Consider the following 13830-nt stretch of genomic DNA (forward strand, 5'->3'; position numbering starts at 1 on the left):
TTCATGGTTTATGGAGCAGAAGCGGTGCTGCCTAGTGACATCCGTCATGACTCGCCTCATGTGGCGGCTTATGTTGAAGCTAATAACGAACAAGCCAGACAGGATGCACTTGATTTGTTAGATGAGGAGAGAGACTTAGCAGCGGCTCGATCAGCAATTTATCAACAGGACCTGCGCCATTATCACAGCCGCCTGGTTAAGTCCAGGACTTTTCAAGAAGGTGACCTGGTGCTCCAGTCATCCAGGATCTGTCAGATCCGCACAAGCTATCCCCGCCTTGGGAAGGACCCTTTGTGGTCAGCAAGAACTTAAACAACAGGTCATATTACCTCATTGACGTTCGAGAGCACAAAGACTCACGTAAGTCGGAGGAGGAGACCCGTCAGCCGTGGAACATTGATCAACTTCGGCCATACTACACCTGAGCCACCAGCTCTCGTCATGTACATACTTTGACGTTGTATATACTATGATAAGTAATAAAGCAGGACCTCTGTCCTTTTTCCTCTTCAAAGGTCATATATGTTTACTATTTTTCATGACTATTAAGGAGCTGATCATATCTGAATTTAGCTTAACCTTTCTGGTCCGGCTTATGATCGTATTCGAATCTAGTTGTAAACCTCATGATCACTCGGGGGCTTCCTGTTCAAACATAGGTCATATTCGAATCAAAGAGAACATAGCTGTCGTAACCCTCTTGATCGGCTCAATGCCAAACTCACTAGGGGGCTTCTTGATCGTATCCGAATCATAGCTTAACCCCTTTTGGGTCCGACTTGGATCGTATTCAAATCAGGGTCGTTAAAAACCTCTCAAGGTCATTTGGGGGCTTCCTGTTCAAACACAGGTCGTATTCGAACCAAAGAGAACATAGCTGTCGGTACCCTCTTGATCGGCGCAACGTCAAAGCCACTGGGGGCTATATGATCGTATTCAAATCTTAGCTTAACCTCTTTGGTCCGGTTTACTAGTCGTATTCAAATCAGAAACCCCCCCCCCCCACACACACACACACTTTTAGTTACAAAGTTAATTTATATTGTTTGAAATCTGCTATTTGTCTTGCTGGTCTTTGTTGTTTCAAATTGAAACGATCAGCATGTTTTTTTCACCGGCTTGATTATTTGACAATAAGCCACCAAGGTATGATAGTCATCAGGCGTACAGAAGCATTGACTTCTCAAAAGGACTGGATCATCAACCTTATCACCCGGGTCATATAAACCGGTGGCCCAGAGGTAAAAGATACAGGTATGACTGTTATTTATGAACAGTTGTTTCTGTGTTAATCAAAGGTTGTTTCAACCTTATTTATTTTCGCATCTGTTTCTGTTTCTTCTACTACGATAAACCATCGGTTATATACCAGGTGTTCTGACCTGTTCGGTGCTAAACCGCCAAGCCAGTTTTCTCTTTTTCTACAGGAAAAGAGCCGAAATATGATAGAGATAACCATAAATGTGACGCATATATTGACATCAGGAAGCAAAGAGCCACACACGACATCTTATGCACGATGGCATAGGCAAAATATGCAGTTGTTTCAAGCTAAATTTATTACAAGGCTTCAAAGAGCCCACAAGATGGTTATCACTCTACCCTCGCCGGTTCACCTCCTTCTGCTGATTGGAAGCTGGGTTTGGACCAGTCAAAACCATTCACGGTAATGAACTCTGCTTCTTCATCAATCAGGCCAGCCGGATCAACTTTCGGAGCAAACATATGTTGACGAACCGACGGGATTAGATCTGTCACCTTGTAAGAGGGAGTCGCCATCTTCTTATTCTCCAAATCAAAACCCGGCTGATATTTATCAATATTGGTTTCATCTCCAAGAACAGTAGCTTGAGGTCGAACTCCCCTCACGCAGGCAATGAAGTCATCTTGCTCAAATAGAGACCCGTCTTCCTTCACAGTCGGGTACCCCCTAGCTACATCCACCGGGCCTAGATCTGGCACCCAGGCTTTGGAGCGGCTCAGGGCAGTCAAAGCTCCGGCTCTGGCACGGGATCGCTTGACCTCTTGAAACCTGGCGGGTAAGATTGACAGTTTTTTCAAAACATCGCTCGGCCGATTGGGTCCTTGGTTGGCATGTGAGATGGTGGCAAGTGCTCGTTGAGCGCCAGTGTACAATTGCTCCACCAAGGTATAAACCGCCTTCAGTTTGGTCACACTGTCTTGGCTCAGATTTTTGCTGCGTGGACCTGCGAGTATTAAACTAAGGCTCAGCGGCGGCTCATATTTTGGGTCAAAAGAAGGTATAAAAGATCAGTACAGATGGCTTACCAAAGATGGCGGAAACCATTTGAGACACCCGGTTCTTTAAGTCGGCCAGCTCCATGGTAACCTCCTCAAGAGCCGCTTCAGCTTTTTCGGCGCGTTGTGTCAGCAGCGTCTTTTCTTCAGCCCAGGATTTCTTTTTGGCAGTCAAGCTGGTTTTCAATTTTTCCGTCTCAGCAAGACTCAATTGAAGTTTAGAATCAGCAGACTTGATTTCTGCCTCTTGATTCGCCAGCCGGGTCTTTGCATCAGTTAATTGGGAACCCAATTCAGATAGCGCGTTCTACAAAACATACACAGGTGTGTCAAGGCTTAAACTAAAGTTCAAGATTCAAGTCTCAAGTACTTTGCACTGTAATACCACTTGACACTTGGGGGCTAATGTCTGCCAAAACAATTTCTTATGACTCTAATATACTTCAAGTCCCAAGTACCTTACAAAATAACGGCACTTGGCACTTGGGGGCTAATGCATGATATTCAGAAAGTCTCTCAAGATTAAATCGGATTACAATATTTATTGGGACTGGCACAAGACAGTTATGAAATTAAGTACCGGCTCATTTATGATCAAGTGAACCGGCCCTTGGGGACTACAGGTGAAGTTTGCACTATTCTGTTGGACTTTTGAAAGACTTAAAGAGAAAGTATCCATCTATAGTATAAAGTCTCCAGATCATTCAGGATCATCATCTGAAGACTTGGGGGCTGGCAGAGTATAAGTAAACCGGAGAACAACCTCATATTTCAGCTGAAGTTGCTTGACCATCTCAATCTCTGACTCATGGCTGGAATGAACATGGCTGATATAGCCGGACAATATGTCACTAGCGTTCAGATGGCTGTAGTGAGAGATATCAAAACGCACTTTCTGTCTCTCCAGGGCTTCTTGTTTAGCGGTGTGTCGAGCTAACACGGTGGGAGTCCCCGGCTCAACAAAACGGCTTTCAGTGATCAGAACGTCATGGTCAGACGATGATGGCGGGTTGGCCGAGCTGGATGGTCCGGCAGTAGAGGGGTTAACAATGGTATCATCAGCTGACGACTCAGGAGGATCCAATTGAGCATTGGCAGCCAGGTCTTCTGGTGCTTCAGTTTGAGGGGGAGAAGTTGGCATGGCCGGTTCAGGTGCAAGAACTGACGGGTCTTCCGCCGGCTTAGTCACCTTGGCCTTCTTGGACTTGGCTTGACCACTAAGAAAGAGGTTATGAGACAGTTGGTACAAAGATGCAGTTTGAAAGACACGGAGGAAAAATGAATTCTTCCTTATCCAGGGGCAGTCTTGAAGGCTGGAAATTGAGTCTGAGATGAGTCGCCAGAAGAGCGAGAAACCTCCTGCAAAGGTAAAATAAAGTTAGTAATGCAAGAGAATAGACTCAATAATAAAAGCAGAAGATACAGTCAAAAGAGACCTCATTCTAACGTTTTTTAGGAGTTTGTTGTACAATGGAAGGCGGTTCATCGTCGTTCCGGGCCTGAAGGCGGCTCTCATGTTGCTGTTTTTTCAAAAGAAAATGAGGGTCCAAGTAAGCTAAAGGGTGCGAAAACCTTACTTTCCAGGTTACCAGTCAAACTTTCTGTCTTGGCAAATGGGCTGAGTCGGAGGAAATAGTTACCTCTTCTTCTACGACCTGACTGGCCCCCGTGTCATCCTGGCAATAGTCAGTGTTAATAAGGTTATTAAAAAATTGGCCAAAGGAGTCAAGGGCTACCTCTGACTCAGAATCATCGTCAAGCTTCAACAGGTCCTCGGCAGTGCTCTTTTTCTTCTTGGACCTCCGGGTCGTCTTCTTGGCGGTTATGGTGGCGGCTCTGGCCTTCTTGGCGGCTTCATGATCATACTTGGCTTTCCAGAAGTCAGATTTGGCCTGTAAACAAGTAAAACAAGATGGAAGGGCAGGCAAGCATTTAAAACTACTGAGGAAAATACAAAGAGAAAGAGATCAGGAGTTTTTACCTCTAGCGCCGGGTTAAGTTTGCAGAAGGGGTTTAACCCAACTTTACTGCAGTCTTCATATTTGCCGTTCACCAGAAGGGTCAACATTGAAACAATATCTTCTTCAGTTAGTTGAACGGAGCTGTGACGAAGAGAGTCATCTGGACCTCCACCATATTCATACATCAATTTGGATCGGCGACTTAGAGGGATGACCCGCCACATGACCCAGCAACGAGTCAAATCAACTCCGGCTAAGCCGTTCCCCAGTAAGGCGTTAATCCTTTTAATTGATGGAATAAGCTTTTTGCGTTCGGCGGCAGTAAGCTTGTTAGGGAGCGCAAACTTGGAATCTAGACGATCCGCACGATAACCCGACAGTGGTTTCTCATTGGTTGCTGAAGTGTCTTGACAGTAGAACCAGGTCTGATTCCAGTCTTTGGGATGACTCGACAAGACTATTAGGGGGAAGACGACGCCCTGTCGGCACTGAATTGAGATGCCTCCAAGTTCCAAACTAGGGCCATTGGTACACTCGTTCCGGCGGTTCAGATAAAAATACTCTCTAAAGAGTTCCACAGTCGGTTCTTCTTGAAGGTACACCTCACAGAGAACTTGGAAGTTGCAGATATTAGATATGGAATTGGGCCCGAGATCTTGAGGGTGGAGTTTGAAAAAATGGAGAACATCTTTGAAGAACTTTGAGCCGGGTGGTGAAAAGCCTCGATTCATGTGGTCAGAAACGACAATGACTTCACCATCTTTGGGATTGGGTCGTTCCTCGTCCGGGTCAGGTGCACGGTAAGACATAACATTCTTCCCTGGCAAAAAACCTATGGTGAAGAATTCCTTCAGATTGTCCTCAGTTATTGTGGAAGGGACCCAGTTGCAGACGGTCAGAGCTTTTGACGGCATGATGATCAAAAGACGAACTGAAAAGAAAGTAACATTCTGGTTCAATTCAATGGCGAAATTAACAGTTAAATGATGATGGTGCAAATAGGTAATGGCGGCTTAAGTAAGGGCTAATGTTATATAAGGGAAAAGTAAGCCGACGTCGTAAGCCGCCATGACTACAGACATTTGAAGGGAATCAGAGACAGAATTGGCTAAGTGTTGAAGCAAACAAGTTTCCTAAATTCTTGATATTATTCTGGATCAAAGGGTCGTTCAAAATGGAAAATATTCTAGACCTAAAAATCTAGCACAGATGAGTTCATGAGCTCTAATGAGGCCTTTGAACCAGAGAAAGGGATTTGTTGGTACCGAGGATGGGCACAAAACAACTACCGCATGAACACATGTTCTCTTTGGATCAAGAAGAAGCCGTAGTGGAAGAACTACAAGGAAACCGTGATGAACTATGAAGAACACGCAGAAACCTAGAAACCCTAATGCGGATCTGAGGAGCAGGAAGGTGAGCACTTACAACCACAGATCTTCTGCGGAGGTCGCCGCCGTTCTCTGGACCGATTCGGGTTGATGCAGCGGCCAAGGTCGACGGAGACAGAGGTGAAGCGCGACGACGGCGGAGCTCGAGCAGCGGGAGGGTTGCGAGAGGAAGAAGAAAAATAAGAGAGAAGAATGAGAAAGACCGGGGCGTGCCTATTTATAAGGGGATAAGCAAACAGGCGGGCACGGAAATCAAGGAAGACCCAAATAAAGACTATCCAACTAAACGGACGCCTCGATTCTCGGAAGACATTAAAAGATAAAGATCCGTTGAGGATGACGTCATAACAGTTTTTTGTGTTTTCAGAAGATGACGTCATGGCGGGTTATAGAATTTTTACAGAGATAGGAAGATGGATTTCATCTAAGTATTGAAGATTGACCAGGAACAAAGTTCAAAGTCAACCTGGGGCCTAATGTTGGGAATATAGCTACTAGGTAAGACCCGCCCGGGAGGGGCCGGGTCAACCCCAACGACGGGTTACAAAAGAAGCCCAATAGTATTCAAGGCTACAGTTTATTAAGACTTGTAGAAGGCTTAAGCCCAGGGGCGGCTTAAGGCCCAATAGTGTAAACCGCCGTATGTAAAGAAAGACTTGTAAAGAAAGGCATACAAAGAAGTCACCGAGCCGGACAAGTTTTGTAAACCGGCCGGGACTCTGTAGGCCGCCAGGCGTCAACCCGTGTATATAAGGGGACGACCCGGTGGCGGCTTAGGGCAAGAAACAAGAGATTGATAACCAAGCCGGCGGATTAGCCTCTTGGTGATCGAAACCCCAGCAATTCCAACACAACTAGACATAGGCTTTTACCTTCATCGTAAGGGGTCGAACTAGTATAAAACCTCTCGTGTCCTTTGTCCCGATTAACCCCTTTAAGCTTCCTAGTTGCGATGGCCCTACGACTAAGTCCTTTTGCTAGGACATCTGCCGTGACAATTCCACGACAGTGACCGAATGTTGTTCGGAGTCTTGGATGAGATCACTGACATGACGAGGAGTCTTAAAATGGTCGAGATGTAAAGATTGATATATAGGACGATGATATTCAGACACTAGAAGTGTTTCGGAGTGTACCGGGTAGTCATCGAAGTACCGGAGGGGATACCGGACACCCCGGAAGGTTAGTGGGCCTTTTGGGCCATTAGAGGGGAGCACACCAGCCCACAAGGGGCTGGCGCACCCCCATGGCAGCCGCCCAAGTGGGGAAAGGAAAGGGAGGAGGATTCGGCCTCCCCTTCCTTCCTCTCCCTCTTTCCTCCCCTCCTCCGACAAATATGGCAGGAGGGAGGGGGGCAAGGGCAGGAGCCCAAGTAGGATTCAAACCTACTTGGGGCGCCCCTTGGCCTCTCCCCTCTCCCTCCCACCTACATATATGTGGGAGGGGGGCGCCTAGCACACCCAGAACAATTGCTTAGCCGTGTGCGGCGCCCCTTCACCGTTTACACCCTCGATCATATTTTCGTAGTGCTTAGGCGAAGCCCTCCGGAGATCACTTCATCATCACCGTCATCACGCCGTCGTGCTACCGGAACTCATCCACTACCTCGCCGTTTTGCTGGATCAAGGAGGCGGAGGACGTCACCGAGTTGAACGTGTGCAGAAGCGGAGGTGTCGTACGTTCGGTACTTGATCGGTTGGAGCGCTAAGAAGTTCGACTACATCAACCGCGTTGTTAAACGCTTCCGCTTACGGTCTACGAGGGTACGTAGACACACTCTCCCCTTTCATTGCTATGCATCTTCATGAATAGATCTTGCGTGTGTGTAGATTTTTTTTTTGTTTTCCATGCAACGTTTTCCAACGTATATGTATTGTGCTTTGTATGAATCTAGTGTTTGTCTGGCTTGGCAAACTTTTTTGACTTTTGGTCGTGTACATGTGAATGCAAAAGCTAGGGAAACTCTTTGCGTTGGGCTGCAACCGCCTTAATTCGGCAAGAAAATAAGATCTACCATTATCACAGGAATATAGAATGAACCAGGCAAACTAATAGCACCATCGAAATTGAAGGAGTAAAACCAAAATGTGAATGAGAAGAAGAAAAAAAAGACAAAATTCTCTGGAATCAGCAAACAAGGAATAAAGTCATCTTTACATGAAAAATCCTTGGGGGTGCCAAATAAAATCCCACTACAATTTTGGCTTTTGTGAGACGCGGAAAATGTGATAGCACACATGGATGGACCGTGGGCAAGAAAAGATGATGTCACACACTATATACACTAATAATGTCAAAAGATGGAGCAAACGGTCCAAGCAAGCCGCGTAGGTGCCAAAACCCTTCCAACACGGCGTCCGTGACCATAGCAAAGGACTCTATCCTTCTCCCCTTGCGCCTCCGGTGTTCCAAATTCCAAATTCCAAAACCCACCCCCGAGGCGAGGAAAGGCACCGCACCCTCCTCGCGATACAAAAGGCGCAGAGAGAAAGTGAGGAGCGGCCCCCGTACCGCATCCCACCACCCCGGCCCGAACCCCTGCACGCCGCAACCGCCCGCCCGCCCGCCTGCCTGCCCGGCTGCGATGATCCAGCTCCTCTTCACCTTGCTGGGCGCGGAGGCGGGCGTGGCGGCCGTCCTGCTCTTCAAGACGCCGCTGCGGAAGCTGGCGATGCTCGCGCTCGACCGCCTCAAGCGCGGCCGGGCCCCCGTCATGGTGCGCACCGTCGCCGCCACCGTCCTCGTCGTCCTCGCCTCCAGCCTCCACAGCATGGCCAAGATCCACGGCCACGCCGGCGCCGGCGAGCTCGACGCGCCCGGCGCGCTCAGCCCCACCGACCAGGTCCTCCTCGCCCGCCACCTCCTCGAGGCCTCCCTCATGGGTACGTGTGCCTGCCTAGGGGACCGACCGGTCCCCTCTTCTTGTCTATTTTCCTCGCTTTGATTCGGTCGATCGTCCAGATGTCCCCGGTTTCTTGAATTTAGACGAGCACGTATGGCTTGATTTCGCTCTAGCGCATCGCAACATTCCGTTGATTTTAGTCTGATGATGAGTTGTTCAATCATGCTATGAAAGGTTAATAAGTACTAATTTATTAGCTGCATTTGTCTAAGATTCCGGTGTAATCTTAGTAGTACGATTTAATGATATATGGTATGGAGCAAAAGATTTCCTCATAGTACCTTACTTTATGCTCAGTATCTGTAGTTTAATGTTATAGAGTAAAACCCATTATATCTTACTTCATGCTCCGTACCTGTAATGTAATTTTCTGATTACTGTTCAATTGAGTTATAGATATAGTGTCTGCAGTAAAATTGTTTATCGCATAATTAGAAGTAGGAAGGTAGGGTGTCTTTTACCCAGATGGGTTAACCTTTTGGGGTTCGCCATTTGCCCCCCTTTCAAGTTAACTGTCTTATTTCTCTGCTATAATTTATGTACTAGACATTATAGTATTCATAAATTCACTCGGTGGTCTTGAAACCAATGTCATATTTACAAAATTATTTTGTTCCACTTCTCAAACTATTATGCTCTGACTTGTTAAGATGTACTGGGAACTTTGTATGGCCTAAGTATTCAAGAAAGTGAGGCAACTTATCAGCTGTGATAATATTTCTTATCATACCCTTGTTTAATAAGCCATTGATGATTCTGTTTAGGAAGTAGGATCGTACATAGGACAAAGCTTATGCTGCTCAGGCCGTTTGTGTTATATGCATACTATTTGCTGTTTGTGCTATATCCCTACTATTTTATGGGTATATTTAGGAGCGTTCTCATACAACCTGTGATTTTTATGCAGTGTTCAGTTTGGCCTGAAATCTTTTGTGATTACCCTGATAGCAAATGCAAAAACAAATTATGGCATCTATTATACCTGATGTATTGACATTTATGCTATTTTGGTTTTTTGGGTGCTTTGCCTTTTTCATATATTAAATCCTTGGAAAAAATTCACATTATTTGATTTATTTTCATCAACTATTCTTCTTGTTCCAAGTGACTTGATCTTTTGCCAGAGGTGATGAATGACACAGCTTTCGCTTTGCTCTTGAAAGTTGTTCTGTTCTGGTACACCCATCTCATTATTTGGATGATGGGGTCCCTAGAGTTGGGGGGCTAATTTGACCGGCCTAATTCGTACTATGATTCTTAAAGATTCAGACGTGAGTTGATTAGATCATGCAACACCCAACCACTGAAGTTATATCTAGGAGACACGGACCTCAACATCATTAAGTGGAAGTTTTATAGGACGACTTTCCTCTTATACTTGTCCTGTATCTGATATTTGTGTTTGCTCCGGGACAGTTCATTGGTGGAGTGGGATCTTGATCACTCCTATTCAAGCATTTATTGTCAGTTTCTCTATTAGTTTTTGCAATTCCAATTTTTTGCCTTCATTAGCTATTTAGTCCTGAAACTAACAAACTTGTGTACATTTAAGAAGTCGTAAAAACATTACAATAACATTTTTTAATAAGTAGGTTGTTCAAGATAAAAACATGGGGAGGATTTGCTCTTTTATCATATTAAAACCTTCTACATACAGTAGAAGCGACCAGGTGAGATACCAGAATTCTGATGCTGACAGGAGTTGAATCCTGATCAGCAGGAATCTGCTACTGCGATCCTGGGTTATTGCTCAGTTGTCCTCTTTTTCATTCTTTTAATAGTGAGAGTGTAGTCCCCGCTAAAAAAAGAGTGTAGTCCAGTCCAGGGGGCGGGCCAGGATCAGTGGGCTGAACTGGGCCAGAGTGTGCTCTCTCCAGGATTCGGTATTTTTTGGGCCAAACATTGCACATCTCTCTGCTGTACTTGGGCTGGGCCGGGGCTATATTTGTGATGTTATCTTTTGTTGCCTGTGGCGTTGCCAAAACACCTTGTTATGGCCCAACTTTTATGTGGTTGATCTTATGTTTGTTATATTATTTTTCTTTATTATTTTTGAACAAGTCTTTCATTCTTTTCAATCTTTTGAGGTTTCTTACAGTGAAAATAGACTTTTATATTCTGTCAACAGCCAAGTAAGCCAGTGGATCGGTTGCTTCAGAAAAATTATCCATAATTTTTAATCCTCAAAAAGGGATTTCTCTTGACTTCCCTCTTTGTGATTCATCTTGGTTTGATGTAACACAGCAGCATGTTTCTGGATGCATATGACATTCTTGTATTAAATTACAGAGTAACATCTTTTTATGTTCATGTGGATTTTAGTGTCCAAATTCAGGGATTTTCTCAGAATGCTGTTCCACCTGAGGTCTTTAGCACATTAGTGTTTTGTTTAGCCATTGGTAGTTTCGTGATAAAAATATCATTTATAATGTGATATATTGTTTTGTTGGAGAGAGTTTAGTCCGTGTCTGGTTCTAAGTCGAGTCGAATCTACATTTTGGTCCGAGTCACACAGTATTAACCCACTTCTTACTTGTTTCAGGATACATTTTATTCCTTGCTCTCGTCATTGACCGGCTACACAGCTACATCAGAGAGATGCGAGGGCTGAAGAAGAACCTGGAGGCTGTGTCGAAGCAGAACAAGACCTTAGAAGAAGCAAAATCTGGAAGGTCCGACGAGAGCAAGCCACACCACAACGACATTGCTTCGCTGAACGAGGAGATCAAGAAGCTGAAGCGGCAACTGAAAGAAAAGGCGGAGGAGGCCAAGGATGCAGAGGCCAAAGCACTAGCTGCCCAGACGCAGTCTGAAGGTCTTGCGCGCAAATATGACCGCCTGCTGGAGGACAACAAGCATCTCCATGACCAGCTGCAGTCAGGAGACATCCCGCTGTCGCGTTCGGATGGCAAGAAGAATGCCTAAGTTGTGGTTGGTCCTCATCAAGCTAGGTAAACCTACATTTTGTCCATGACATAGTCATCATAGTGTAAGTTTGGATGACAGGTCAATTCTTACTCTTTTTTGCTGTGCTGTCTACCAGTCGGAAACTCCTGCAAGCCTGAAGACAGTTGCGAGATGAAAATGACGTCGGTTACTGATAATCAGCCATCGGAGTAGTACCATCTTTACATAAATGTTCTGGTACTGTGTACCAGAACGCAAAAATATCACTCAACCTCTTACAGCCAGGTTAGCCGAGACTATGCGAAGATGCTCGCCTGTAAACATCTGATGGTGTTCGACTGAATGTTCTTAGTCTGATCAAAGTCGTAGTTAGAACATGAGAGGTATTCATATCTCGACAAATCTGGCTGCTGGTTGTCTTCGCCATCGACTTACTTGTCCAAACATAGAGAAGCCGTCATTGAACTCTGGTTACCCTTTCATAAATTTCGACAAAACTTGGACAACAAATAACTTGTCTATAACAGTAGCGGGTAAGCCTGAATCCTGGCAACGATATGCTGGTGGCAGGTTCTACCATTTCAATCATTAATCAGTTCCGAAGCGTAATTTGATATAATGGGACGGAGTCATTAGCGGAACAAAGTTAGATATACGTGCACACCGCGTATGTTAGACGGAAATCTCTCATCAAAGGTGCATGGATCACTACGACGACGTACCACGGTACCAGCAATGAGACGAGACTTCATGCCATGGCGCATCACGGCCGGTCACGACAAGATCTCATCGCACACACGCCAAGATCTGTAGCCATGATGACCCAATCTCCACTGCGTCCGTATCCACGTCCTTTACGGATTCGGGCGTAGGTCCATACACACATATTATCCATTTTCAAGGTAATGATATATGCTCATACAAGGCGACGGCTTTTCGACCCATGCCCTTTCCTTCTAAAGCTCGGCGGTCTTCCTTCTTGCCTTGAAAGGAAATTCTCCGATATCCTGCTGCCGGGCCCGCAGGGCAGTGGGACCCGGATGAAATATGATACGCCCAAGATCTCTCAGCTGCGAGTGAGGCGTGCCCAGTATTTTTCTCACGAGTTGATACGAACTTTGGGCACGCAGAGATCTTCCATGGGAATGCACGTGCAAAATGAGACATGATGGGCGTTGCTTCTTTTTCTGCTGGTGGTTGTTGGTGAGTGGAAGACGACTAGCTATTAGCTTGTCGGTTGCAATTGTGCTAACAGTCTTGATCACACCATCTAAAAAAACAAGACTTGGTCACAGGGCGTTGAACCCATCTTGTACCATATTGCTGTTTCCCGTGAATTCTGTTGTACTCCCTCTGTAAACTAATATAAAAGCGTTTAGATTACTAAAGTAGTGATCTAAATGCTCTTATATTAGTTTACGGAGGGAGTACCATATTGCTCTTTTTTTTCTCGTTTATATCTATCGCGTGAAATGCATGTGTGAATGCTCATGTACATGTCCGTTAGTTGTGTAGGACGGGTTCGAGTGGAACATGTAGAGGACAAAAACCGAGAAGAGAAGCGTGTTTAGGAATTGATCACAATGTGTTGCTGCTTTTTTCGAGGAGGTGACAACGTGTTATTCACATTGTTTAATTATTTAGTATCTTTGCGTTGCATTTTCAAATTATCCTGGCCACTTTATTATAGGAATTTCAAATTATTTTAACCTCCAAAGTAAGATTAGAGCCCGGGAGACACTCCTTGGGTCCAAACCATTCGGTTTTGACATGCTATACACCTCACAAAATCGGTGTAGAAGACCATCCTCTCCTAAATCTTTCTAGTTTTAGATGGTGTAGCACCCACATGATCGAAACATTTCTTCAACCGCATTGCTATCTACACATTTGTGTGGAACATCTGAAAGAGAGAGATAGAAAAACCTACCAAACACTTTAGCCGTGGCTTCTTTGACAAGGGACATGACCAACCTTCCCTGGCAGTGGCGGAGCCAGGAAAATGGGACGAGGAGGGCCAAGTGTTCTTAAGTCTTGTTGGGGAGGGCCATTCCATGAAAATGCATCATTTTAGCAAAAAAAGAAAAAAAATCGTTGTTCACATTAATGCTAGGCTTAAATAGGTGACATTAGGTGTGGTGGGGGTTGCTGGTCCCCTCTGTCTCTGCCAACGTTCCCTGGTTTGGCCCTTTGGCCTCTCGGTTGTCATGTGTGTTATGTTTTGATTATCCAGGCGGCCAGTTTTTACTTACATGCTCACTCATCATTTTTATTCTCTTGTTGTTGCCTTGCCCCATGGCTTCTGTCTACTTCAAACCTTCACTTTCACTCCTTCCTTTCGTGGAAAATGAAAACCACTGACACATACTGCACTTGCATTAGACTTGTAGGACTCTCAAATCTAAGAAAG

At 45.3% G+C, this 13830-nt stretch overlaps 1 protein-coding gene across 1 annotated transcript; it reads left to right on the top strand.

Annotated features, from left to right (window-relative positions):
- The first annotated feature begins 8039 nt into the window (after nucleotides 1-8039).
- Nucleotides 8040-11930, top strand: LOC125523829 (B-cell receptor-associated protein 31-like). The gene is made up of 3 exons (XM_048688897.1): nucleotides 8040-8493; nucleotides 11056-11464; nucleotides 11557-11930. The coding sequence occupies exons 1-2, from the start codon at nucleotides 8196-8198 to the stop codon at nucleotides 11436-11438; spliced, it is 681 nt and encodes a 226-aa protein (XP_048544854.1). The 5' UTR covers nucleotides 8040-8195; the 3' UTR covers nucleotides 11439-11464; nucleotides 11557-11930.
- Nucleotides 11931-13830: the final 1900 nt, after the last annotated feature.

Source organism: Triticum urartu, chromosome 7 (assembly GCF_003073215.2).
Source record: "Triticum urartu cultivar G1812 chromosome 7, Tu2.1, whole genome shotgun sequence".
NCBI lineage: Eukaryota > Viridiplantae > Streptophyta > Magnoliopsida > Poales > Poaceae > Triticum > Triticum urartu.